General features: G+C 50.0%; 1 protein-coding gene across 1 annotated transcript; it reads right to left on the bottom strand.

Annotated features, from left to right (window-relative positions):
• Positions 1–775: 775 nt before the first annotated feature.
• On the bottom strand, positions 776–27,976 carry LOC119545403 (basic proline-rich protein-like). The gene is made up of 8 exons (XM_037850873.1): positions 27,971–27,976; positions 27,123–27,142; positions 26,807–26,948; positions 26,092–26,447; positions 25,607–25,694; positions 25,004–25,088; positions 22,338–22,459; positions 776–1,461 (listed from the first exon to the last, which is right to left on the bottom strand). The coding sequence occupies exons 1-8, from the start codon at positions 27,974–27,976 to the stop codon at positions 1,354–1,356; spliced, it is 927 nt and encodes a 308-aa protein (XP_037706801.1). The 3' UTR covers positions 776–1,353.
• Between the last annotated feature and the right edge of the window lie 23 nt (positions 27,977–27,999).

The raw sequence follows: 27,999 nt of genomic DNA on the forward strand, positions 1-27,999 counted from the left end.
TGGCCCTCCTCTGACCCCTTCCTGCTGCCCCCTGGCACACTCACTCTGGCCCCCCTGGGCTCCTTGAGTGCCCCGAACACGCCAGCAGGTGCCGGCCTCGGGGCCCTTGCACAGGCTGACCCCTGCCTGGAACTTGGCCCCGCAGCCCGCTTGGCTGCCTCTCAAGCTCAAAGGCCACCCTGCTCCATCTGCAGCCCACCACCCCTGCCAGCCTCTGCTCTCCTTGTCTCACCTCCATTTCTTTTGCCAGAGCACCCACCACCTTCCAACCTCTGGTATAATCACGCTCAGTGTTTATCGTCAGCCCCGAGGGGTGCCTGGATGGGCGGCATGCGGTGCGGCCAGAGAGGTCTGAGGGGCCGAGCGAGGCTGTGGGCTGCAGGAGGGACAGCAGCGGGGCACCCACGTTCAGGGCAGATGCAGGCCGAGTGGGCGGCGTGTGCGGGCGAACCGACCCCCAGTCCTGCAACAAACCCCACTGTGCCTCCAGTACCGTCCCCACTATTCCCCTCAACTCGCTACGTTCAGATTCTGCTTTAAAACTTTGTGAGCGAACTCGCCCCCAGGGTTTCCTGTCCCGCCTTGTCTGGCTTGGGCACCCACGTGTGATGAGGCCGGGAGCGCCTCGTCTTTTTCTGGGCTCCCGAAGATGCCGTGGAACTGGCCGGGGTCCGCCCTGCTCGACGGCTGCCGAAGCAGCACCGCTCGGACTTGGGGGACGCCCCAGCCCTGGGCCACACACAGGGGTCAGGGTTCTTCTCCCCCACCCCCAGGGTGTTTTAAAAACTGCTTTATTGAAATATAATTGACATGCAATAAACTGAAAACACGTAAAGTGTACAGCTTGGTAAGTTTGGGCACAAAACCACCACCACGTGCAAGATAATGAACACACCCGCCAGCCCCGAAGGTTTCCTCGTGCCTCCCCTCTTCCCGGCGCCGGGCGACGACTGATTTGTTTGCTGTCACCAAAGGTCAGTTTGCATTTACTAGAACATTCAATGCACACTGGTGATCAGCACACTTGGCTGCGGTTCAGCCGCGCTGTTCATGCTCACTCGTGCCAGTGGCATTCAGCGGTGTAGACGGCACCGCAAGTCTGTATCCGTCCCTGGCCGTGGGCTTTTGGGTTGTTCCAGTTTCTGTCGGGGGCTAATAAAGCTGCTTGGAAGGTTCTTGTAAAGTCCGAGTGTGGGACTTTACTAGGACTGGGGGTTAATGACAGCATGGAAGGGTGGGGTGTTTAATCTTGTAAGAAGTTACCCAACTGCTTTCCAAAGTGGTCATCGCATTCCCAGCAGCAGGAAGAGCTCCGGTCCCACCTCCTCAGCCACCTTCACTTGGTCTCACGATTCAATTTTCACAGGAGAAACAGGTCGCTTTTGACTCTGTTTCTCTTTCACGTAATAAAGGAGAAGCTCGGGGACCGGCTCGCTGCCTTCCCGCGCGGAGGAGACGGGGCTGGAGGAAGGAAAGGCAAGTCACGGACCGGAGGGGGGTCCACAGTGGGCGTCACAGGTCCCCGGGTCCCCCCCACCCCTCGAAGCCGCGCCCAGCCCTTCCAGGCCACCCGCGCCCTCGGCCCGCACACGGCCGTCCCCTCCCCGAGGCCCTCGCTCCAGCGACTCGCGCGTCCCCCCGGTGCTTCCCGACAACCCCGTCTCTTCTTTGGGGACCTGTCTATTCATCGTTTGCCATTTTTTTTTTTTATTGGGTCACTTCTCTTCTTATAGAGTTTTGAGAGTTCTTAATATTTTCTGGATACAAATTCTTTACCAGATGTGTGATGTGCTAAAGCAGTATTTCCTCCCCACCGCCTCTTTTCTCCCAGTAGTTTATCTTATCTTCCTAGCAGCCCCTTTTAAAGAGTAGAAGTTTTAAATTTTTTTATAATTCAATTTTATCGAGTTATGTTCACAAACCATACAAGCATCCACAGTGTACAACTGTTCACAGTACCATTATATAGTTGTGTACTCATCACCAAAATCAATTTGTGAACATTTTCATTGTCACACACAAAAAAGAATAAGAATAGAAGTTACAGTAAAAAAGAACACCCAAAACATCCTATACCCTCCATCCCTCCCTACTATTCATTTATTTTTTGTCCTCATTTTCTACTCATCTGTCCATACATTGTATAAAAGGGGTGTGAGCCACAAGGTTTTCACAATCACATGGTCACACTGTAAGCGATACAGTTGTACAACTGTCTTCAAGAATCAAGGCTACTGGGTTGCAGTTCAACCGTTTTAGGTGTTTCTTTCTAGCTATTCAATACACTAAAAACTAAGATGGGATATCTATATAAGGCAAATAGAGTCAAGAGACCTCTCAGCCACTGAAACTTTATTTTGTTTCATTTCTCTTCCCCCTTTTAGTCCAAGAAAGCTTTTCCCAATCCCACGATGCCAGGTCCAAGCTCATCCCCGGGAGTCACGTTCCACGTTGCCAGGGAGATTTGCACCCTTGGGAGTCAGGTCCCACAGAGTGCAGTGAGTTCACTTGCAGTGTTGGCTCAGAGAGAGAGGCCACATTTGAACAACAAAAGAGGTTCTCTGGGGGTGACTCAGGCACAATTTTCAGTAGGTTTAGCCTCTCCTCTGCAGTAACAAGCTTCGTAACAGCAAGTTCCACTGGTAGCCCCAGTGCTTGTGAGAATATCAGTAATTCCCCAGGTGGGGAAATTTAATATTTCCACATTTTCTCCCACTCCCTCAAGTGTGCTTTGCAAAAACATTTTTATTCTCTGCCAAATTATTCTGGAATGTATCGGGGCTTCATGCTAACCTGTACAAACCAACCAGATTTCACTCCCTATTCAATGTTCTATATAATTATGTTGTTTGAATAAACTGACCATACAAGTTAAATTATATAGTGTGCTACAAAAAAATACTGATTTGCCCCTAATAAATATCACTTCCTTTGGTCTCACACAGAAGTTGAAGTTTTAAAACACTGTCAATCTTCCTCTTTCTTTGTCAAAGAAATGGAAATATCCTTATATAGATAGTGGTGGTGAATGCGTAACTATGTGACAGTACAAGGAACCATTGATTGTTTACTTAGGATGGAACGTGTGGTGCATGAATAAAACTGTCTGAAAAAAACAAAACAAAAAACACAAGTTGATGGATGAACCTTGAGGACATAATGTTGAGTGAAATAAGCTAGACACAGAAGGACATATATTGTATGGTCTCACTGATATGAACTAATTGTAATATGTAAACTCATAGCCATGAAATATAAGTTACCAGGATGTAGAACGAGGCTAAAGAATGGGGAGCAGTTGCTTATAATGAGCAGAATGTTCAACTAGGGTGAACTTAAACATTTGGAAGTGGACAGAGGTGATGGTAGCACATTGTGAGAATCACTAACAGTGCTGAATGGTGTGTGAAGGTGGTGGAAAGGGGAAGCTCAGAGTCACGTATGTCACCAGAAGGAAAGCTGGAGGTTAAAACATGGGCATGTGTAAAAGTGAATCTTGTGGTGGACAATGTCCGTGATTAACCATACAAATATTAGAAATCTCTCTCATGAACTAGAACATATGTATGACACTATAACTAGAAGTTAATGATAGAGAGGCATATAGGAAAAAATACACCTATTGTAAACTATGTACTACAGTTAGTAGTATTTTAATATTCTTTCATCAACAGTAACAAATGTACTATACCAACACTACGAGTCAACAAATGAGGGGGGTTGGTTAGGGATATGGGAGGATTCGAGTTTCCTTTTTTCTTTTTATTTCTTTTCTGAAGTCATGACAGTGTTCTAAAATTGATCATGGGTACATATGCACAGCTATGTGATGATACTGTGAGCCAGCGATTATATACTTCGGATGATTTGTATGGTGTGTGAAGGTATCTCACTATACATTTAAAAAAAAAAAGGCTTGGGCATAGAAAGGAGTGGAAGCTAAGTAGTCCCCCTAGAACAACTAAAAAAAAAAACCAGAAACAACTAGTAAATAATCCAGAATAACTGCAGGGGGACAGACGTGACCGTCCACTCATCATACACCAACCTGAACTGGGAGGAATGCCCGAGATCACAGCATAAAATCTGTAAGTAAGAACTGCGGATCCAAATCGGGAGATGCCTTCCCCACAGCCCGAGCTGCAAAGCCGCGTGGTGCCAGAGAGAAGCTCTCTCCCAGCAAGCGAATATAGCTCAGCTGAGCTCCCACTGGGGTTTTAAGTAGCGAGTGTGAACTGCTCACTACGAGATACGAATCCCCAACAAGTAGACAGAGGCTTTGGGTGACGACCGACCTCGGAGAGCCGGAGGGTTGCCTCGGACTAGCTCTGTTCCCTTTTCTACTCAGTGGAGAAAGCCTTGGCCATTTTCAGTTCCCAGTTCTGTGACCCAGACAGGGGTGTGGCACAGGCAGACAGAGACCACTGAAATGCTAACGACCTCCCCCTAAGGCGTCTATCTTCTCTAAGAGGAAAAGGGTGGGGCCCAGCTCTGCTACTTGCCTTTTGTTCAGAACTTGCACCAGGCAAGAATTACAGGCTAACAGACACCGCCTGCTGGGCAGAAAAGCACAGTGACCTGAGGCATCACAGGGTGTACTAATTTTCTAAGACACACCCTCAGGGAAAATGGATACTGACTATTTCTTCCTTCTGGGACCTTAGCCCATTCTGGTCTGGGGAGGCCTGATTGGGGTAACCAAGGAAACCATGCCTAGACAACAGAAAACTACAACCTACACCAAGAAAAATGAGGTTATGGCCCGGTCAGGGAAACAAACTTGCACTTCAACTGTGATGCAGGAATTGAAATAACTAATAATAAGTGAATTCAAAAAGTTTAGGGAAGATATGGCAAAAGAGATGAACCGTATAATGAAAACACAGGACGTACATAAGGTAGAAAGTGAAAGTTCAAAAAACCAACTGGCGGAATCTATGAAAATGAAAGGCACAACACAAGAGATGAAAGACACACTGGAAACATACAACAGCAGATCTCCAGAGGCAGAAGAAAACACTCAGGAACTGGAGAACAAGACACCTGAAATCCTACACACAAAAGAACAGATAGAGAAAAGAATGGGAAAATATGAGCAACATCTCCGGGAACTTAAAGACAAAACGAAAAGCAAAAATTTACGTATCATTGGTGTCCCAGAAGGAGAAGAGAAGGGAAAAGGGGCAGAAGCAATAATAGAGGAAATAATCAATGAAAATTTTCCATCTCTTATGAAAGACATAAAATTACGGATCCAAAAAGCACAGCACACTCCAAACAGAATAGATCTGAATAGGCCTATGCCAAGATACTTAATAATCAGATTATCAAACATCAAAGATAAAGAGAGAATCCTGAAAGCAGCAAGAGAGAAATGATCCATCACATACAAAGGAAGCTTGATAAGACAATGTGCAGATTTCTCAATAAACCATGGAGGCAAGAAGGAAGTGGGGAGATATATTTAAGATGCTCAAAGAGAAAAACCACCAACCAAGAATCCTATAGCCAGCAAAACTATCCTTCAGATATGAGGGAAAGCTTAAAATATTCTCTGACAAACAGGCTATGACCAAGTTTGTGAACAAGAAACCTGCTCTACAGGAAACACTAAAGGAAGCACTGCAGACAGAAAGGAAAAGACAGGAGGGAGAGGTTTGGAAAACAATTTTGGGAGATAGTAGATAGCACTGTAAGTACACTGAACAAAGATGACTGTGAATATGGTTGAAAGAGGAAGGCTGGGATCATGTGGGACACCAGAACAAAAGATGAACAATAAAGACTGGGACTGTGTAACTCAGGGAAACCTAGGGTGCTCAAGGATTGTAATAAAAGGTACAAATATGTTTTTACATGAGGTAGAACAAATGAATGTCCACATTGCAAGGTCTTAAAAATAGGGTGGGATTGGGCGGGGGTGGAAATCAACACAAACTAGAGGCTAGAATTAACAGAAACATTGTATTATGCTTTCTTAAATGTAACAAAAACAATATACCAAGGCTAAATGCATATGGGGGTGGGGATGGGGAAGGGTACGGGACTCCAGGCATTGGTGATGTTGTCTGACTCTTTATTCTACTTTAGGTTAATGCTATCTTTCCTTCTGTCACCTTCTAGCTATCAAGTTTGTTTGTTTGTTTTTCTCTCTTTCTCTGGCTTTTTTTCTTTTGCTTCTCTGCCTTCTTTGACTTGTCCTTATAGAGAGTGGCAATGGTGCTCAATACATAAATACGTGACTATACGGGGAACCAACAATTGTTTACTCAGGACCGAATGTATAGTGTTTAAACAAAACCATCTTAAAAGAAATGGGTTGATGCAGAAACCCTGAGGGCACTATGTTGAGTGAAATAAGTCAGAGACATGAAGGCAAATATTGCAGGGTCTCACTGATATGAACTAATTATAATATGTAAACTCATAGACATGAAATATAAGTTACCAGGATATAGAATGAGGCTAAAGAATGGGGAGCGGTTGCTTATTACGAGCAGATTGTTCAACTAGGGTGAACTGAAACATTTGGAAATGGACAGGGGTGACGGTAGCATGTTGTGAGAATAACTAACAGTGCTGAAAGGTGTGTGAAGGTGGTGGAAAGGGTAAGCTCTCAGTCACGTATGTCACCAGAAGGAAAGTTGGAGGTTAAAAGATGGAAATGTGTAAAACAGTGAATCTTGTGGTGGACAATGTCTGTGATTAACTGTACAAATATTAGAAATCTCTCTCACGAACTAGAACAAATGTATGTCACTATAACTAGAGGTTAATAATAGAGAGGCATATGGGGAAAAATATATACCTATTGCAAACTATATACTACAGTTAGTAGTATTTTAACATTCTTTCATCAACAATAACAAATGTACTATACCAAAACTATGAATCAATAATGGAGGGGGGGCATGGTTAGGGGTATGGGAGGATGTGAGTTTCCTTTTTTTCATCTTTGTTTCTTCTCTGGAGTAGGAAAAATGTTCTAAAAATTGAAAAAAAAATAATTGTGTTGATGGATGCACAGCTGTATGGTGGTGCCATGGGCAATTGATTGTACACTTTGGATCTTTGGATAGTGGTATGGTATCTGAACAATCTCAAAAAAAATTAATTAATTAATTAAAAAAACAAAAAAACACCAATTGACCATACATATCAAACTAAAGGGTAAAGGATGATATTGATGGTGTTTTAAAACTTCAACTTCTGTGTGAGACCAAAGGAAGAGATGTTTATTTGGTGCAAAATCTATATTTTCTCTAGCACACAATATAATTTAACTTGCATGGTTAGTTTATTCAAACACCATAATTACATGGAACTTTGCATAGGGAGTGAGATCTGGTTGTTCAGGTTAGTGTGAAGCTGCAATACATCTGAGAGTAATTTGGGCAGAGAATAAAGATGTATTGGCAAAGTCCCCTTGAGAGACGGGGAGAATGTGGAGATATTAAACTTCCCCACCTGGGGAATTACTAATATTCTCACAATTGGGGACTCCCAATTTAGAAGGCCGAGTCCTCGATCTTGGGGTATGACTTTATGAAGCTCATTACTGCAAAGGAGAGGCTAAGCCTACTTAGAATTGTGCCTAAGAGTCTCCCCCAGTCTAAGCCCACTCGGCAGGTAAGTTCACTGCCCTCCCCCTATGTGACACAACTCTCGGGGGTGTAAATCTCCCTGGCAACGTGGGACAGACTCGCAGAGATGAGTGTGGCCCTGGCACTGTGGGATTGAGAAAAGCCTTCTTGACCAAAATGGGGAAGAGAAATGAAGCAATATTAAGTTTCAGCGGTGTAGAGATCTCAAATAGAGGTGAGAGGTCATTCTGGAGGTTATTCTTATGCAGTATAAAGATATTCCTTCTTAGTTTTTAGTGTATTGGAATAGCTAGAAGGAAAAACCTGAAACTGTTGAACTGCAACCCAGTAGCCTTGATTTTTGAAGACAATTGTATAACTATGTAGCTTACACAGTGTGACTGTGTGATTGTGAAAGACGTGTGGCTCCCACTCCCTTTATCCAGTGGAGGGACAGATGAGTAGAAAAATGGGGACAAAGAGTAAATGAATTATAGGGAGGGATGGGGGGTATGGGATGTTTTGGTGTGCCAGTTTGAATGTATTATGTCCCCTAAATGCCATTATCTTTGATGTAGTCTTGTGTGGGGCAGACGTTTTGGTGCTGATTAGATTTGCTTGGAATGTGCCCCACCCAGCTGTGGGTGATGACTCCAGTGAGATATTCCCACGGAGGCATGGCCCTGCCCATTCAGGGTGGGCGTTGATCAGTGGAGCCATATAAATGAGCTGACTCAAAGAGAAGGAACTCAGTGCAGCTGTGAGTGACATTTTGAAGAGGAGCAAGCTTGCTAGAGAGGAACGTCCTGGGAGAAAGCCATTTTGAAACCAGAACTTGGAGCAGACGCCAGCCACGTGCCTTCCCAGCTAACAGAGGTTTTCCGGACGCCATTGGCCATCCTCCAGTGAAGGTACCCGATTGCCGATGTGTTACCTTGGACACTTTATGGCCTTAAGACTGTAACTGTGTAGCCAAATAAACCCCCTTTTTATAAGAGCCTATCCATCTCTGGTGTTTTGCATTCTGCAGCATTAGCAAACTAGAACATTTGGGTCCTCTTTTTTCTTTATTTTTTATTCTTTTTTGTGGTAATGAAAATGTTCAAAAATTGATTGTGGTGATGAACGGACAGCTACATGATGATACTGTAAAGAACTGACTGTACACTCTGGATGACAGCAGGGTATGTGAACATGTCTCAATAAAAGTGAATAAAGAAAAAGAAAAATACATTAACTGACCACGGATCTGAGGGTCTATTTCTGAACTCACAGTTCAACTCCCCTGATCATTATATCTATCTTTATGCCAGTACCATGCTGTTTTTGTTTGTTTGTTTGTTTCTGGGGGGGGCACTTGGGTTGCTTCCCTCTTTTGGCAACCGTGAACAGTGCTGCTGTGAACACTGGTGTGCAAATGTCTGTTCACGTCCCTGCTCTCAGTTCTCCTGGGGAGACACCGAGTAGCAGGGCTGCCGGATCATACGGCAGTTTTACTCTCGGTGTCCTGAGGAACTGCCAAACTGTATTCCACAGCAGCTTTTATTCTACTGATATATTCACATACCACACAGTCATCCAAAGTGCACAACAGCTGTTCACAGCACCACCATATAGCTGTGCATTCATCACCCCAATCTATTTTTTGAACATTTTCCTTGTACCAAAAAAGGGAAAAATAAGAATAAAAAATAAAAGTAAAGAAGAACATCCAAATCCACCCCCCACACCTTTTTTTTCATTTAGTTTTTGTCCCCATTTTTCTACTCATCCGTCAGTACACTGGATAAAGGGAGTGCGATCCACAGGGTTTTCACAATCACACTGTCACCCCTTGTAAGCTACATTGTTATACAGTCATCTTCAAGAGTCAAGGCTACTGGGTTGCTGTTTGATAGTTTCAGGTATTTAAGTCTACCTATTCCAAAGCATTAAAACCTAAAAAGGGTTCTCTGTATAGTGCATAAGAATGCCTACTAGAGTATCTTCTCTACTCCATTTGGAATCTTTCAGCTACTGAAACTTTATTTCATTTCGCATCCCCCTTTCGGTCAAGAAGATGTTCTCCATCCCATAATGCCGGGTCTACATTCCTCCCCGGGAGTCAGCCACCACGTTGCCAGGGAGATTCACTCCCCTGGGAGTCGGGTCCCACGCAGGGGGGAGGGCAGTGAGTGCACCTGCCGAGGTGGCTTGGCTAGAGAGAGAGGGGCCGCATCTGAGCAACAAAGAGGCACTTCGTTTATTTCCTTACTGTTTTGTTCCGTTTTCTGAGAGTTTTCCTAAACCTTATTTGTGGGTTAAATTTTTCACCTTCTGGCGCCCATAGCAGGATTTGTTTTCCAGGTCCTGGGCCTGAACAGGCCAAAGAATGGGTCTCCCAGCTTCTTGTGGACTTTAAGACGCAGCATCTAACCACTAGAGTCTATTTCCAAAGTTAAATAAATCCTTGATGTGCTGGGGTATCACTTGGAACATACCGTTCAGACTTTGAGTTACTTCTTAATTTCTGGCACCCTTTCTTTCAAGTTTAGCTGTGTTAAATACATATTTTTTTTTAAGTCTTTTGTTTACGAAAGTTTAATCAGAAAAATAAATCATCACAAAGAGGTCCCTGATGCTTAGTATATTCTTTGAGGATAATTCTTGCATATGAAGCCTTTCTTAAATGTTTAATCAGCAATGGCCTGCCTTAGTGCGGGAAGGCGTGAGCATTGTGAAACTCAACCGGCCACAGAACATAATCCAAATGCAAGCAAGTCGTCCGGGACCCACAGCCTGCAACTGCAGTGTTCTGAAAGCTCACACCCGTGAGGAGCCTGCACTGCTGTACCGGGTCGGCACCACTCCTAATCATAAACCTAGAGAGACCCTGCTTATTAAAAACTCCAAGGACCAAAGAAGTTTCATTGGCAAAGCAGGCTGAACACACCTCCCAGGAGCACAGGCATCCCTAGGGGGCAACAGAGAAAACACTTGCTCATACTCCAAAAGGGGCCTGTTTGTAACAACTCTTTTAAAAGACTCTGTTGCTAAGAGTGGTAAGGAGTATGATGAACAGATTAGAGGAAACACGGACAGAAAGCTGTCAGAACAGCACCTTCCCGTTCATCTATTTATTCAACTTGTCCTTGTTGAACGTCAACACTGCGATGGAGACTGAGACCGCACCACAGCAAAGGAAGACAAATTGTAAGCAAATGGATGCATAAAAGAAATACAGGGTAGTAGTACACGCTGTGCAGAAAACCCACCTGGAATGGCATTCAGGGGAGGATGAGTGATGATTAATGTGGGCTGAGCAGTCAGGGAAGGCTTCATTGAGGAACCGGCATTTTAACCAAGATTTGAGTGGTGAGAAGGAGCCAGCCCTTGAAGAAGGGGAGGAGACTGGGGCAGGTGCACTAGAAGGGAAGCAACTTGGTGGATACAGGGAAAAAGAAAAAGCCCGTGTGTCTTGAGTGTAGGTAGTAAGTAGACAAATGGTAGGAGATGACATCTGAAAGCTGAGAAGAGCTGGACCACAGGGCTGGCTCAGCCTCAGGGTAGAATTTGGCTTCCATCCATTCTAAGTGTTACAGAAACCACTGGAGAGTTTGACTGAAATGCTTTGCCTCCTTAGAAGCTCAGTCTGTGTGCTCTGGAGAGTGGATTCTGGGTGGGGGACAGTGGGGAGTTGACAGTGGCCTGTACTAGGATGATAGCAGGGGAGTGGAGAGAAGTGGGGAATTCAGGCAAGTTTGGGGCATAGAATCGAGATCTCATTGGATTCGATGGCTGTGGTAAGAGGATGGGAGGAAATGAGCCAATGGAGGAGGCTCGACCTCCAACACACGCAGTATTGAAACCTGGTTTTGTCTCTGCCAGGGCAATGTATCAGAATCACCTTGGGAACTTCTTCAAACTCGGGCTCCCTTTTTCTGGAAATCTGAAATGCTACAGAAGTAGACATTCCTCCCTGTTCCACCCTGAGTGAACAATAACTGCCATTTTGTCAACAGACACATGGCCTACCCTTAACAGTGTGTCAAGGTAGGAAAAAAAGTTGAGGCTGTTACTGTAGCAGTAGTTTTTTAACTAACGTCGCATTGTGCCCCCAAATTAAGAAAGCCAGCATCCTCTCTGATGGCGGTGCCCCACACGCAGCACACACATCCTTTAAGCCTGAACGGTCTCTGATATGTACAAGGCTGGTGTGCAGCACGGCCAGGTTCATGCTCATCTGGCATTCATCACACACATTCTGTGCCAGTCCTCTGGAAAGGTATTATCATAAATGGACTTCTCATAAGCATCCTTTTGACACTTTTCAGATAACAAAATTCTAGAATTCAAACAGCTGGTTGTCTCAGAAGTGGCTGGGATAAACTGTGAGATGGAGATGGGTCATATCATATCCTGTTCCAGTTTGCTAAAGCTGCTGTTATGCAAAAGACCAGAAATGGATTGGCTTTTACAGAGGGTGCTTATTACCAATCTATAGTTCTAAGGCCATAAAAATGTCCAAACTAAGGCATCAACAAGAGCATGCCTTCCCTGAAGAAAGGCCGATGGTGTCTGAAACACCTCTGTCAGCTGGGCAGGCACGTGGCTGGTGCCTGGTCTTTGCTGGGTTCTAGTTTCAAAGTGGCATTCTCCAAAATGTGTGTTCTCTTAGCTTATCTCAGCTCTCTGCTTGGTTCTCCTGGGGCATTTCTCTCTAAGCATCTGGAAGTCCTCCTTAACATCTCTGGGGCAAACTCTGGGCTTCATCTCTTAGCTTAGCATCTCCAAGCATCCTTCTGTCTGCATCTCCAAGCATCTGAGTCTGTGTCAGCTCTTAGCTTCTCCCGGGGGCAAACTCTAGATTATATATCTTAGCTTCTCTCCAAAATGTCTCTTTCACCTTCTCTCTAAATACATATTTTAAAACTTTTATCCAGCATTTTTATGTATTTGTAGCAAGAAGAGAATAGGTATGAATTCAGTCTACTATGTTCCCTTCTTCCTCTTTCCTTCATTTCCTTTTCTCCATCCTTCCTCCCCCCCGCACTTTCTTTCCGTACTGTGGTAGCATATATATAACATAATTTCACATTTTAACCATACAATTCATTGTCATTAATTACATTTACAATGTTGTGCTACTGTCACCATCATCCATTAGCAAGATTTTTTCATCACTCCAAACACAAACTCTACCCATTAATCAGTGACTCCCCAATCTCCCCCAGCCCCTGATATCATCTAATCTACTTTCTGTCTCCATGAAATTGTTAATTTTAGATATTAGTGGGATCATACAATATTGTCACTTTGCATCTGGCTTATTTCACTTAGTGTAATGTTTTCAAGGTTCATCCTTGTTGTAGCATATACCAGAACTCCATTCCTTTTTATGGCTGAATAATATTCCATTGTATGTATATACAATATTTTGTTTATCCATTCATTTCTTGATGGACACTTAAGCTTTTTCTACCTTTGACTATTGTGAATAATGTTGTGAACACTGGCGTACAAGTATCTGTTCTACTTCCTATTTTCAGGTATTTTGGCTACACCTAGGAGTAGAATTACCAGTTCATAGTGATTTCGTGGTTAAGTTTTTGAGGAACTACGAAACTGTTTTCCCTCCTTCCTTCTTTTTTTTTTTTTTTTTTTTTTTTTTTTTTTACATTTTATTTTGAAATAAATTCAGTTAGGAACAGTTGCAAAAACAATACAAACCCCATACACAGAACTCCAGCATTCCCTGACCACCCCCCCAATACCCCGATCCACTAACTTTAATATGTTGTCACACCGCTATTTCTTTCCCTCCCTCCCTCCCTCCCTCTCTTCCTATCATCCATCATCTATTGCTCTGTCTTCTGAACATATGAGAGCTAGCTGCACCCATCCTTGAACATACACTATAATTCACATATACACTTCCCATGAACAAGAACATTCTTTCATGCAATCCCATTAAGCACAGCTAAGAAGTACAAGAGATTCAACAATGATATGAAGCTTACATTCTATATTTCCTTTTCCTTATATCTCAACTCTGTCCCTTTGAGCCTCCTGTCGTCCATCCTCAGATCCCAGCCAGGGTCATCCTTGGCATTCAATTGTCTTCTATTTAGACTTTTTTTTTTTTCTCAATTGTGGAAACATATATACAGCTTAAATCTTCCCATTCCACCCCCTCTCTAGCATTCCATTAGTGGGATTAATCACATTTAGAATGTTGTAAAGCTCTTTCCCACCATCCATTACTAGAAATTTCCCTTCACCTCAAACAGCAACCCTACACTCATTTCTTAACTCCCCATTGCCCCTCCCCCCACTTCTCTTAACCCATACTCTATACTTTTCATCTCTATGGTCATATTCTCTGAAAATTTCTTTGTGTTTACTGTGGGGCTTAAAATTAAACTCTTAAATCCATAACAATCTTGTTTTTCTTTGATACCAACTTAATTTCAATAGGACACATAAACTATGTACCTATACTCCTCCATTCCCCCACCTTTATATAGTTCTTGTCAAAAATTACATATTTTACATTTGTGAGTTCAAAACCACTGATTTGTCATTAGAGTTTGTGTATTTTATATCATGTAGGAAGTAAATAGTGGAGTTACAATTCAAAAACTATTGACTTCTATTTGTATTCCATTGCGGTCAGAGATTGTGCTTTGAGTATATTCAATTTTTTTTTTTTTTAATTTCTTGAGGCTTGTTTTATGTCCTAGCATATGGTCCCTTCTGGAGAAAGATCCGTGATCACTGGAGAAAAATGAGTGCCCTGGTGATTTGGATGTGAGGTTCAATATATGTCTGTTAAAATTCTCTCTATCTCTCTCTCTTTTCTTTGTTTCTCTATCAGTAGGGCTCCCTTTAATATCTGAAGTAGGGCAGGTCTTTTATTGGCAAACTCTCTCAGCATTTGTCTGTGAAAAATTTAAGCTCTCCCTCAAATTTGAAGGAGAGTTTTGCTGGATAAAGAATTCTTGGTTGGAAATTTTTCTCTCTCAGAATTTTAAATATGTCATGCCACTGCCTGCTCGCCTCCATGGTGGCTGCTGAGTAGTCACTACTTAGTCTTATGCTGTTTCCTTTGTATGTGGTGAATTGCTTTTCTCTTGCTGTTTTCAGAACTTGCTCCTTCTCTTCTGTGTTTGACAGTGTGATCAGTATATGTCTTGAAGTGGGTTTATTTGGATTTATTCTATTTGGAGTTCGCTGGGCATTTATGCTTTGTGTATTTATATTGTGTAGAAGGTTTGGGAAGTTATCCCCAACAGTTTCTTTGAATATACTTTCTAGACCTTTACCCTTCTCTTCCCCTTCTGGGACACCAATGAGTCTTGCATTTGGATGTTTTATTTTATCTATCGTATCCCTGAGATCCTTTTTTATTTTTTCGATTTTTTTCTCCATTCTTTCTTTTGTTCTTTCATTTTCTGTTCTGTGGACCTCTAGGACACTGAGTCATTGTTCAGCTTCCTCTAATCTTGTATTATGAGTATCCAGAGTCTTTTTAATTTGGCCAACAATTTCTTTTATTTCCATAAGATCTTCTATTTTTTTATTTAATCTTGCAATTTCTTGTTTATGTTCTTCTGGGGTCTTCTTTATGTCCCTTTTATCCTGCTCCATGCTCTTCTTGATGTCTTTTATATCCTGTGCCATGTTTTTGTTCCTCGACTGTGATTGTTTGATTAATTGTCCCAAGTACTGTGCCTCTTCTGATATTTTGATTTGGGTGTTTGAGATCGGGTTCTCCATATCGTCTGGTTTTATCACATGCATTAAGATTTTCTGTTATTTTTGGCCTCTTGGCATTTGCTTTGCTTGATAAGGTTCTTTCAAGTTGTAAAAAAAAAAACAATCTAATTTTTCAGAAATACAAGTTGGTGGTGTACACTTTCTCTAACTAACCAGCAGATGGCGTCTGTGAGTCACCTATACCCCTCAAGTCAGTTCTCCCCAACTCTGTCTCTGTGGTGTGTGGGGAAGTGATTTTTGTGGGGTTCAGCTGGTGAACTCAGTTTGGGTTTGTTGTTGGAGTTGACTGCCCTGAATGTGGGGCGTGTGTCCTGGTGGCTAGGGAGGCAGGGCCGCTTTAATATTCAGACCTCCCAGGTGTTCCCAGAGATTCAAGGCTGTTGCAAGAGTCTAAGCCTTCATTTCAGTTTTGCCACAGATTTTCCCTGTTGCTGACCCACAAACCACCAGCACTGACGTAGTGTTCCTGGGTTTTCCGAGCGGGCCTCCCTTCTCAGCTGTGATCTTCCGGGACCTCTGCTGAGGGAAGGCTGTGCTACATCACTAGTGCGCGTCATCCCTCAAGGGAAGCCCTGGGCCGCTGGGCCGTGCAGGGGTGCTCCCAGCCTGATGCAAAGATTAGCCTGTAATTCTTGCCTGGTGTAAGTTCTGAATGGAAGGCAAGTAGCAGAGCTGGGCCCCACCCCTTTCCTCGTAGAGAAGATAGACGCCCTAGGGGGAGGTCATTAGCGTTTCAGTGGTCTCTCTCTGCCTGTGCCACACCCCTGTCTGGGTCACAGAACTGGAAACTGAAAATGGCCGAGGCTTTCTCCACAGAGTAGAAAAGGGAACAGAGCTAGTCCGAGGCAACCCTCCGGCTCTCCGAGGTCAGTCGTCACCCAAAGCCTCTGTCTACTTGTTGGGGATTCGCATCTCATAGTGAGCAGTTCACACTCGCTAATTAAAACCCCAGTTGGAGCTCAGCTGAGCTACATTCGCTTGCTGGGAGAGAGCTTCTCTCTGGCACCACGAGGCTCCGCAGCTCGGGCTATGGGGGAGGGGTCTCCCGATTTGGATCTGCAGGTTTTACTTACAGATTTTGTGCTGTGATCTCGGGCATTCCTCCCAATTCAGGTTGGTGTATGATGAGTGGACCGTCACGTCTGTCCCCCTGCAGTTATTCTGGATTATTTACTAGTTGTTTCTGTTTTTTTTTCAGTTGTTCCAGGGGGACTACTTAGCTCCCACTCCTCTCTATGCCGCCATCTTGGATCCTCCCCCACCACTGTGGCTTTTTAATGTGCTTTAAAGTCAGGAAGCATGAGTCCTCCCTTCTCATTCTTTTTCAAACCTTTTTTGGCCATTAGAGGTCCCCACCCTCCACATAAATTCGATAATCAGGAGGTTTTATACTCTTTATTCTTCTGTGTCAGGTTCCTCTTTGCTTCCTGCCCTTGCATTTATGGTTTAACCCTCTCCCCCAGGGATCTCAGTATCAATCTGCTGGAAAGTCCCTCCACCCCTTCTCCCAGCCTCACACTTCATCCCACTCAGGATGGTTGTTTTCACACCGGAAGGGCTGGGGGTTCCATGTATCAACATCTGCCTCACCCCTCATGACCCTCTAACTGTGGACAAACCTACTTTTCCTTTTGTGCAGGAGACTGGAGATTCCATCTAGGGGTTCCCTGTCCTTGCTGTACTGAGAACACAATTCCCCGGGGGCTGGCAGAGGGCCCAGGTGTACTCAGGTACCTGGAATGAGTCAGGTGGGTTAATTCAATCAACAAACATTTATTGAGCACCTACTGTGTACAGGCACATTTCAGGCTCTGAGCATAACACAGTTAACAAATCAAAGATCCCTGCCTCCGGGGCTTGCATTCTAGCTGGGGAGTCAGACAGTAACCCCAGACGTATCAAGCAGGTTGAACGCACAGCACATTAGAGGGGAACCCTCATGGTCCCTCTAGATAAGGATGTGTCCCCCACATTGAGACAGTTCAGGAAACATCCAGGATCACCTGAAAAGGTGAGTGGGCTTTGCATCAGGAAGAGGGGCCCCTGCCTCCACAGACCAGGTAGGGAAGCTTGGGGGACTGTCATTGGGGAGGCTGGGCAGGACCCTGTTCCTACACATCTTATGATTTCCCCTACAGGCCTGAGGTCTGGGGCTTCCTCCCTATAGGAAAGGAGCCAAAGGGAGCTGGGGTTGGGTTCTTAACACCCTGGGAGCAGAGGGCAGGCTGGAGACCTAGAGACAGCTCCTGAGGGAATCCACGCTGGCTCTGCCATGCAGCGTCGTGCCCACCTTCTCCCTGCCCAGCTGCAGCACCTGGAGCCACTGAGGCAGAGCACATGGGGAGGGGCTCGGCTCAGCAGGGGCAGGGCAGGCCCAGGAGCCCGGTGCTCCAGGGGGGCCCTCGGAGGGTGGAGTGGGGGAAAGGCCTGGCCTCTGACTTGGCTTCCAGCCACCTTCCCCCCCAGGGCCATGTCCTCCGTCCTGAGCATCTGGCAGGATGAGCACCCAGAGGACCTCTCTCAGCCCCACATTCTCTGCCCCCAGGAGCTGCTGGGCTACATTCGGATCAAATGCCTGGGTCAGAGCTGCAGTGCCACACACTTCCTGTCTCCATCCATCTTAAGCATCTGGATTCAAGGGAAGTCAGAGCGGCTGTGCCAGGCTCAACTTTTTGGTTCCAAGCTTCAGATTCTCAATTCAAAGCAGCCAAGCGAGAGGGTAAAGGGCCTGGGGCTGGGTGCTGGGGAGCCTGAATAATGCTCTAATGACAGGCTCTTGAGTCATCCCATTTTATCTTTCAGTAACAAAATGATCAAAGGCACTGCTATTTTGCATCATTGCTCCTAGATTTTCATCAGATAGAGCCATTTTCTGCTGGGGGCATCTGTGTCCTATCTCCTGCAAATGTCCCTGAGGACTTGGGATTTCCAGGTCTGAGCTCCTGCCTCGAGCCTCCTGGTGGTCCTGGTGGAGTTGCTGATGGCCTGTCCCCCCTTCTCCCCGCTAGTGTGAGACTGAGACAGCTGGGGACGTGGAGGACACTGGCCTGGTCCCGACCATCATCAGGGCCAGCAGGTGGGAGGAGCCGGGCCAGTGCCTGGTGCCTGCCCCCCTGGTGAGTGAGTGCCCCTCCACCCTCCAGCGGGCGATGGTTCAGCTGGTCACCAGGTCAGTGCACTGCCCTTCTGCACCCCAATTCAGCCGGCCCTCGCTGTGGGTCTTGGGATGTCCCCTCACCTGTCTGAGCCTCAGGGGGCTCCTCCGAGGGGTGGAGTGAGGGGACACACGTCACAGGGTTACTGTGGGGACTGAAGGGGACGGGCCGTGGGAAGGGCTGACCCAGGCCTGGCCCTGCATGACGAGCAGCTGGAGGTGCTGGGCTTGGTCACACTTAAACCTTTCCTCTCCCCCTGGAGAAGCACCTGGCTCAGCCTCACCTGCCCGTGGCCCTGGACTCACCCACGTTCCCACTGGTAAAGATGGTTGTGGATTCCATCCTGGAGGAACCCTTCAGGGGTGTAGTCAGAGTGGAGATCGATGGGGGCCGGGAGACGTGGTCCAAACCCAGTCTACACCTAGGAAGGTGCTCGTGGGGCTCAGTCAACAAATGGATGTTGTGTGCCTACTACGCGCAGGAGTTTTCTAAATTTAGCATGACTGGAGGAATAAAGCTAAAACATACCCCATCCTCCTGGGCTTCCATTCCTTTGGGGTGACAGTGACCCCAGACCTCAGGGGCAGGGAGGGCATGTGACGTCCTCATGACCCCTCCGGGCAGGGACTCCCACTTCAATATCTAGACCAGCTGAACCTGTGAGTGGACTCCGGGTGAAGAACGAGGGGCCCCTTCCTCCAGAGTCGATGGGAAATGTGGGGTGGGGGGCAGTAGGTGTGAGGAGCAGGTCACACCCCTGGGTCCCCCACAGCTGATTCCTGCCTTCCCTCCGTCACCCCATTGTGGTCGACGTGCCCCCCTTTCTCTCCAACCCGAGATCCAGGGTCCCAGGTGGGGGAGGGGGTGAGCATCCTGCTCCCCCCGTCTGCCTGGGTCCTCAGTCGTGGGTGCTGAGCTGCAGGCTTGGGGGGCCAGGCTGTGCCCCTGGGGCCAGGAGGACAGTGTCGGAGGGATGGGACCCCCTCAGGCTCAGAGAGTTAAGGCAGCACTTGGAGCACGAGCTTCAGATTGAGGTGCAATGGGGGCCCTGGGAAGGCAGGGGTGGGAGGCCCCATACCCCAGGTGAGGAGGGGGCACCCACTGGTGCAAGTGCAGGGCAGTGAGCAGAGAAGACCCCGCCCCTCCCTGCCGTGCTGGTGCCCAGATTCCTGAGGGAAGGGGCAGGGGAGGCAGACATGTGTGCGTGAGGGTTCCCCGAAGACAGGGAGATTTGTTCAGACGACGGATCGCGCACCCGTGACTGATCATCTTCATCGGGCCCCTGGCTGGTGACAGGATGGCCAGTGCCAGGACTCCCAGGGAGGGGCTGGGGTGGGACGTAAGGTCAGGCCGCTGACCCGCTGCCCGTGCTCCTCCCCCAGCACCATCTGCTCCATCCTTGTCCTCTGGAGGGACCAGGCCACGGGGAACGTCCCTCAGCCCTGGGGTCCCCTGGCCTCAAGGTGCTGATGGGCTACAGGAGAGTCACCACTAGATGGGAGCTGCAAGGCTAGGCCTATCTTTCTTGTGCCCACCTTCAGTCAATGGAGGCCGCACAAGGGGGTAAGCGGACTGGGGTGGGAGCCTGTGAGCCTGAGTGGAGGACACGGGGTGGGGGGCACCCAGGGTGGAGCTACCAGGGCTAGTATAGGGCCAGGAGCAAAGAGGAACCTCAGACCACTCATCTGGTGGGCCTCTGTCCGGGAAGGACTCCTGGTGTGGGGCTGGTGGGTTTGGGCCTGGGTTTCTGTTAGGTTTCTTCTGGTTGGAGAAGCCACCCAGAAAGGCAGGCTTGTGGGGGGACAGTCCTGTTCCAGCTCCAGTGCCAGCCTGCAAACACCAGCTCCTGCTGCCATCCCAGCACCAGGCGGGGCAACTCCTGGAGAGGTGCGGCCAGGCCCGTGGCCACTTCTCGGGGTGCCCCTATGTCTGCTGCCAACAGTAACACAGGCTGCGGAGTCTGAGCCAGGTACAGAGCCGGAAGCACTGACAGCACCTGGCCAGATACTGAGCTGGACGCAACAGCATCCCTGGCTCCAGCATCACCGTCCCCGGGAGAAGCAGCGGACGAGCTCAAACCAGTTCAGGCACCAGAGGAAGCTCCGACTTCTCAGGTGCAGCCGGGGCCAGATCGAGGCAGACGGCCTGGACAGCTACGTGCCGACAGCAAGCCGTGAGGCTGGACGCTTCCCTTCACCCCAGGGCCCTGGGTGTGGTCAGCCTTTTTAATACTCTCCTTCCGCTATGAAGTTTCTTTCATAACGTCGTACAGCCATCACCATCTCAATCAAGAACATTTCATCACCCCAAACAGACATCCTGTCCCCAGGAAGCATCCATTCCCCATTCTGCCCTGGAAACCAGGAATCTTCTGCCTGTCTGGAATGATCTATCCTGGAGTTTTGTATCAGCGGAAGTGGATTCTTCCATTTAGCATGCTTTTGAGGCTAGTCTATACAGCACCTTGTCACTGTACCTCACACTCTTCGTGGCTGAAAGACATTCCAGGATGAGGACGTGCCACATTTTGTTTACCCATTCATCTGCTATGGGACATTTGGGTTCTTTGACAAAATATGGGCTTGCCCATTTCTGCAAAAACATTCATCAGAATTTCATCAGAGTTTGCATTGAATATGCACTTTTGTTTTGGGGAATATTGTCACTGTGTCAATATAAAGTTTTCCATTCCACGAGCATGGAATGTCTTTCATTTAGTTAGGTCTCTGTTTCATCAGTGCATTGGAGCTTACATGAAACAACTCCTGGACCTCCTTGTGTATACAAATTCCTATTTTTAAAAATTTGGCTACTATTCTCAGTGTTAGACACACCACCAGCTTCTGACAACAACGAGCTCTAAACAATCCCTGGCACATATCCAGACAGAACTGCTTCTGAATCGGCTCCTCCACCAATTTCAGTGTAGACCCAGGGGCCTCACATCTGCTCCAACCACAGCACCAGCCCCAAATCAAGAGCAGACAGAGCACTGATTCCTGTGCTTGAAGCAGCAAATCTTGAGCTGGTGTCAGCCCCAGGTTCAAATGCAGAAGCAACTGCAGCTGTGACACCAGCTCTGGGGTAGAGCCTGCTTGGTGGCTCCTGAGCTACAGGCAATGCCAATTCGAGTGATGAAGCCAGATCACAGGCCGGCTCCTGTGCCAACCCACAGATACAGTCAGTGACAGGTGTCATAGGTGTAGTCCACTCTAGCAGCATCCTGAGAGTCAGACCCAGCTGCAGTGCCCGCTCTGGAGAGAAGGCAGCCATAGCTCCACCTCCAGGGCTACGAACAGCTCCAGCACCAAGTCCGGATCCAAAGTAGTGTAAGAAGCAGCCTTGGCACTGGCTCTCTGGGCGTGTCAGTTTTTCCATCTGTCTTCCTTTCTCTTGGATTTTCCTCCAGCTCCCTGGGGCCCAGGCATCTCACTATTCAACACCAGCTTCCTGGCTCTGGGAGTGGCATTCGGAGCTCCTGCAGGAGCTGTCCCTCATTTTGTAGAATGTGCATTTCAGAGGACGGTCTGGAGTTGTTTTCAGAAGAGGGGATCTGAGTGTCCCCTCGCAGGACTCAGAGATCACAGGACAGACCCCCACCCCCCAAGTAGAGGGTCTGCCCACGAGGCCTGGGGGAGGCGCTGCGAGGTCGGCCCTGCCACAGGCTTGGGGAACACCGAGAGCACCTCCCTCCTGCACCCCTCCCTGTCTGTGCCAACCCCAGGAAAGCTCAGCTTTGGAGGCTCCACACACCACCAAGAGGCCAGGGCTCGGGACTCTGGCTGCCGGGGGGGCTCCTGCAGGGAGCAGGGCACTGGGAGGGGAGGGAGGGGACCCTGACCTTGCTCCTGGTCCAGGGGGACCCAGATGCCGAGGTCCAGGCCGTCCGCATCCCGCCAGTGCTGTCCTTGGTGATGGGCGGCTGCAGGCATCGCTCCTGGAAGCCCGTGACCTTCAGGGACCCTGCAGGTGACAGGAGGGTATGGAGTGAGGTCAGCTCCCTGCCACCCCACCCCAGCCGCGGGGCCCTGCCAAGCTCCACCAGCTCCCACCTTGCCAGTCGGGGGGTCTCTGGGTTTCTCCAGGGTTTTGGGGGTGGAAAAGGGGAGGATTTTGCAGATGTGGACATCGACCCCAAAAGGCTGAGCTCCTGTCCGTGCCTCCCTGGAGCCTCCTTCCCTGTACACGGCGCCCACTGGTGAGTCAGACACGGGGTGGGTCAGGCTGGGCTCTGGGCTCCCACCTGACTCTGGGGGGGTCACATGGAACACGCAAAGGGGCTCCCCAGAGGCTCCCGAGGGACAGCAGGAGGGTGCTGGGGTGGCGGTGGGTGAAGGAATCCACACTGAAGTCAAGGCACAGACACCCCACTGGCACCCACTGCTTTAGAAAGTGGCCACCCCTCCCCTCCTTAGGGGTCCTGCCCACTGAGCCTCAGAAAAAGCCCCTCCAACCACTGTTACCATCAGGAAGCTGCAGGGAGGGAAGGAGAGGCCGGTGGAGGTTTGGGTTCCGTCTACAGCGGCCTGGCCGTGACCTGAGCCTCAGTTTCCACAGCAGTGAGATGGGGAATAACAGCCTCTACCTCCAGGCCCTGTTCCCATCAGGTGGGGGGCTTATTGGGCCCCCTGGAGTGGGAGATTCTCAGGGGTCACCGCCTGGTGGCCTCAGTGTGTGTTTCCACCCAACCCTGAGCTCCCAGGGGAGCAGAACCTTCTTTCTCCTTCTCCCTCTTCTTCCTCGGGGCCAAGCTGGCTGGACACGGACTCAGTGGCCTGGTGCCCACGTCCTCCCAGGCCCTGTGCTCCACTCAAGGAGAGACCCGAAAGGCAGGGCCCCAGCGCACGCCTGGAGCAGAACGGCTGTGGAGCACCCTCTGCCCACCCCGAGCCCGGGACCCTCCACTAACACATCCAAACATCACTCCAGGAGGTCGGTGTGATCTTCTGCCCGTTTTCCAGAAGAAGATTTGACACTCAAAAGCTGCCTATGCTAGAAGATTCATAATTGTTGATTCAATTTCTTTAATAAATATAGGCCTATTCACAATATCCATTGCTCTTTGTGTGGGCAAAAAGTCGTCTTGTCAGGAAATGTTGGAGGCAGGGGTGGATGTCTACATGCAAAAAAAATGGAGCAGAACCCCTCCCTCACGCCATATACAAAAACTAACTCAAGATGGAGCAAGAACCTCAATATAACTGCTAAAGCCTAAAAATCTCTTAGATGAAAACAAACATTTCATGAACTTGGATTTGGCAAATATTGTTAAATATGACACCAAAAACACAAGTAACAAGATAAAAGTAGAGAAAATGGGCTTCATGAAAATTAAAAACTTTCATGCATCAAAGAACATTATCAAAAAAGTGAAAAGACAACTTACAGAATGGGTGAAATGTGTATATCTGATATTTGACTTATTCAGAATATTTAAAAGACTAATAAAACTCACCAACAAAAGTACATATGACCACCGGAAAAATAGCTAAAGGACTTGAATAGAACTTTCTCCAAAAAAAAAGAGATGCAACTGGCCAATAAGCACAGGAATCCATGTTCAACATCATGAGGCCTGAGGGAAATGCAAACAAAACTACAGCGAGGAGCCACTTCACCAGCACTTGTCGGCTATGATTTTAAAACTAAGTGTTGGTGAAGATGCAGAAACTTGGCAACCTTGTACATTATTGATGGGAATGTAAAAAGGTGCAGCCACTGTGGAAAACAGCCTGGTACTCCTCAAAAACTCATCAGAGAATGACATATGACCTGATGATGCCACTTTTTGGGGTATCCCCCAAAGAACTGAAAACAGAGACACAGACGGACGCTTTCCTGCCAGGTTCCCAGCAGCATTATTCACAAGAGCCCAAAGGGGGAGCCCCCGAGTGCCCAGCACAGTGTGGAGCAGGCGTCGAATGAAATATTACTCAGCCGTCAATAGGGCTGGAGCTGCGACCCCCGCTGCACGGATGGGCTGGAAGATGTGAGGCTGAGGGCAGTGAGCAGACAGCTGAGGACCGATAGTGAGTAATTCCACTACCTGACCTACCTAGAAAAGGCACCTCCACAGAGACAGAGGTAGATTAGGGGTCCCCAGGGGCTGGGGGGTAGAGAAATTGGGGTGTTATTGCTCCCCTAGTCTGACGTGAAGCAGACGGACACCAGTCTTGTCCCCACGTCCCCTGAAGGACAGAGAAGAAGGTGACTGTCCCGCTCCTTCTCCCTGTCAGCCTCCCCCTTCCCTACTTCCGGGTCCCAGGGTACCCCACTCTGCACCCACAAAAGGGTCCGAGAAGCCCACTTCCGGAACAGAGCTTCTAGGAGCCCTGGAGCCGATCACCCACCTGGGGCCCAGTAGGTTCCGGGGCCTCTGCAGGTCTCGCCGTCCCCCGGGTTCGGGGACTCGACACCCTGTTGTCCTGGAGACTCCGGCGTCAGCTCGGCCTCCAGCAGCCCCTCCTGCTCCTGTCTCCACCTTGCCTGAGGCCACCAGGTGCGCACCTGCTCTGTCGCAGGGGTCTGCAGGGTGACTCCTCACTGCTGCTCGGCAGCCAGCAGTGGCAACCGCAGCCCCGTCCTCGTCAGCCTGGAGGGGGACAAGGGGACAGGTATGAGAGCATCCAGGAGGGCCGGGGTGTCCCCTTGGTCCTCGCCCGTCCTCTCCTGGAGGGGGACTCTGACCAGTAGCCCGCCGGGGCCCCCAGGCAGCTCGCCCAGCCCTGGGGGAGTCATAGGCTGCCTCGGCCCGTGTGCACAGGGGGTCACTGGGCCAGCCCCTCACCGCAGGCTGTGCTCGGGGTTCCTTGCTTGGGTGGGGGTGGGGGCCAGGGGTCCCCTCAGCTCCCTCCAGCCCTGGAAGGCGGTGGCTCCGGCAGGACAGCCTGCTGATGGGGTCCCCCCACTCACCCCAACCCTGCAGTGCCCCAACCCCTTCACTGGGCATCCCAGCCAGCGTGATCTGGGCCAGAGGCACCCAGGGGCTCCCCCCACCACACTCCCCCCTCCCTAAAGCCTCCTTCACCTGGGAACCACCCAGCCCCTGCCCACCTCAGAGCCCCCTGGCACAGTGCTCTCCCCGTAGCCCCCCATCCATGCTGCTCTCACTCTCATGCTGGGCTCAGTGCCCCTCCTGGGGATCCTGTGCAGAGCCCAGGCTTTGGGGTTCAGACCCTTGCTTGGCCCTGTCAGAGCCCTGAAACAGGCAAGTTAGCGGGGTGACTTCCCAGAGCCTCAGTGTCCTCGCTGGCAAAGGGGGTGAGTGACCCAACCCCACAAGAGTGTGCAGGGACTAAAGCCGGGCAGGTGAGGGCCTGAGGGGCCCGGACTCAGGGGGGCCGTGGGACGAGGGGCCCCAGCCCAGGACAAGCCCCTGAGAGTCAGCACCGGCCCAGGGATGGACACGGAGCCGTGCTCCTCAGTCCCCCTTCCGGGTGGGCTCCGTTCCCCAGAGCCGTGGCACACGCTGGGCCAGGAGGGGCCCCCCCACCTCAGGAGCTGACCCCACTCGGGAAGCCCAGGGCCTCCCTCCTACCGGGGCTGCCCCCTCACAGCAGCCGGGACGGGGAAGGGGCGGAGAAGGGGGTCCTCACCTCCCCGCTCTGGCCCCCGGCCCTGGCCGCTGGCGGGGACAGGGCGGGGCAGTGCGCTCGGAGCCTCCCGCGTCCCAGGCCCCCCGGGGCGCCAGGGCCGGGGCCGGGCGGCGTTTGGGGGTCCCAGGGCCCCGGGGGGGGGGGGCCACAAGGGGGCGGGGGAGGGGCGCCCGGGGCCCGGCGGGTGGAGCCGTTGGCGCACTGCGCGTGCGCGGAGAGGCGGCTCCCGGCCCCGCCCCGGCCTCGGTCCCGCGCGCCCCGAGTGCGCGCCCCGCTGCGGGCACGAGCGCGGCCCCCGCAGTGTCCCCGGAAAATTCCGATCCGAGCCAGGTGTCCACCGTTCCCACGGGGATTTCCTTTGGAAATGAGAGCCCCTAAATCCTGGGGGACCCTGCCTGCTCCTGCCCAGGCGGCCGGTTTCCTTCCGGGCATCTCAAACTGTGTTCACAGCGCGCGCACACGCGCACACACACGCACGCGCACACTCACGCGCACGCACACTCACACGCGCGCGCGCACACACACATGCACACATGCACATGCACACACGCACACACACACGCACACGCGCACACACGCACACGCTGACAGGTGCGGACAGTGGAGGGGGCGGCGAGCAGGAGCCGGCGCCGGGGAGGAGACAAGGGGACAGAGGACGGGGTGGAGGCAGCTCAGCCGTGGGGCAGTGGCGTCAGCCTCCGGGCAACGTGCCCACGGCCCCCAGCAGGAGGAGGGGAGACGCCAGGCTGACGGGCAGGGGGTCCCCGAGGCTCCCGGGGGTCTGCCCGCCTGGGGCGTCCGAGGGCAGCCAGGGGAGGAGGGAGCTGGAGGGAGCTGGAGTCCTGCCCCCCTGCGCTCTGGGCACCGGAAGGAGGATGAGCCCCCGGAGAGGAGGGAGGACACAGGGAAGGCCTCAGTTTCCACCTCCAAAAATTGGGGTGCTTGGAGCAGGGGCCCCAAGGATTCCACAGGCTCAGAGAAGTGTTTTTGGTCTTGTTTTCCCATTGATGACCCGCTGTGCTCTGAGATACCCTGTGGCTGCCAGGTCTCCCTGATGGAGCAAAGAGGGGGTCAGGGGAATTCCGAGGTCCCCCACATCGCTCAAGGGCCTTCAGCTCCTGCTCCTTTGCCCCAGGGACGGAGAGCCGCTGCCCTGATACCCCAAATCAAGGTGTGGGCTGTGTTGGGGTTACTTTTCCTGCCTGAGGCTGCAGTGCTAGCGCCCGTCACCAGGGGGCGGCAGCCTCTGCTCCCAGCTGTGCCCAGTTTTGTGGAGCCACAGGAGCCAGGGAAGGGTCTCCCAGGGGTCTTTCTGGCCATCCCCCTGCCTCATACTTGCACTTCCTGTTATTAGCACCCAGCTCCACGATCTGAGCTGGTCACAGGCGTGTGGAGCCTGTGACGATCTCATTTGTTCTCTCAGCGTCTGTGCCCCAAGCCCTCACCTGTGCCAGGTGGCAGGTAAGGCCCTGGGTCCAGTGCTCAAAACCACCAACGGGGTCCCAGCCCCCAGGAGCTCACAGCCCAGAGGGGATGGGTAAAAGCACAGAAAAGCCCTTAGAAAAGACAAAGAGCACGTGCTCCAGTGAAAACAAAGCAGGGGTCTGCCAGGGAGGTCTGGAAGGTGACATCTCAGCTGTGAGCAGAATGACCCGGGAGCCAGCCCTGCACAGGCGACAGTGCAGAGAGAAGGCACAACTGTGCAGACGGGGGCAGAGGGGAGTGTGGCCAGAGAGGAGGCGAGAAAGGCAGATGTGCGGCTGCAACCAGCTCGGGAGGGAGGGCGTGCGGGTCCGGGCCCTCCACCCTAGAAGATGGTTTAGCTGTCGATTACTGTGGGACCCCATTTCCCTAAACTCAGCATCTGACAACAACACACCTTCATCGTCTCTCAGGTTCTGAGGCCCA

Source organism: Choloepus didactylus, chromosome 10 (assembly GCF_015220235.1).
Source record: "Choloepus didactylus isolate mChoDid1 chromosome 10, mChoDid1.pri, whole genome shotgun sequence".
NCBI classification, from domain to species: Eukaryota; Metazoa; Chordata; class Mammalia; order Pilosa; family Megalonychidae; genus Choloepus; species Choloepus didactylus.

Bases quoted from the DNA above. Each gene is read 5' to 3' on its own strand.
- LOC119545403 (XM_037850873.1), bottom strand. The intron at 26,949-27,122 runs GTATCTCAGAGC...TCCGGTGCCCAG, and splicing joins GGAGACCTGGCAGCCACAGG to AGCGCAGGGGGGCAGGACTC. The intron at 25,089-25,606 runs GTGAGAGCAGCA...GTCCCCCTCCAG, and splicing joins GCACTGAGCCCAGCATGAGA to GCTGACGAGGACGGGGCTGC.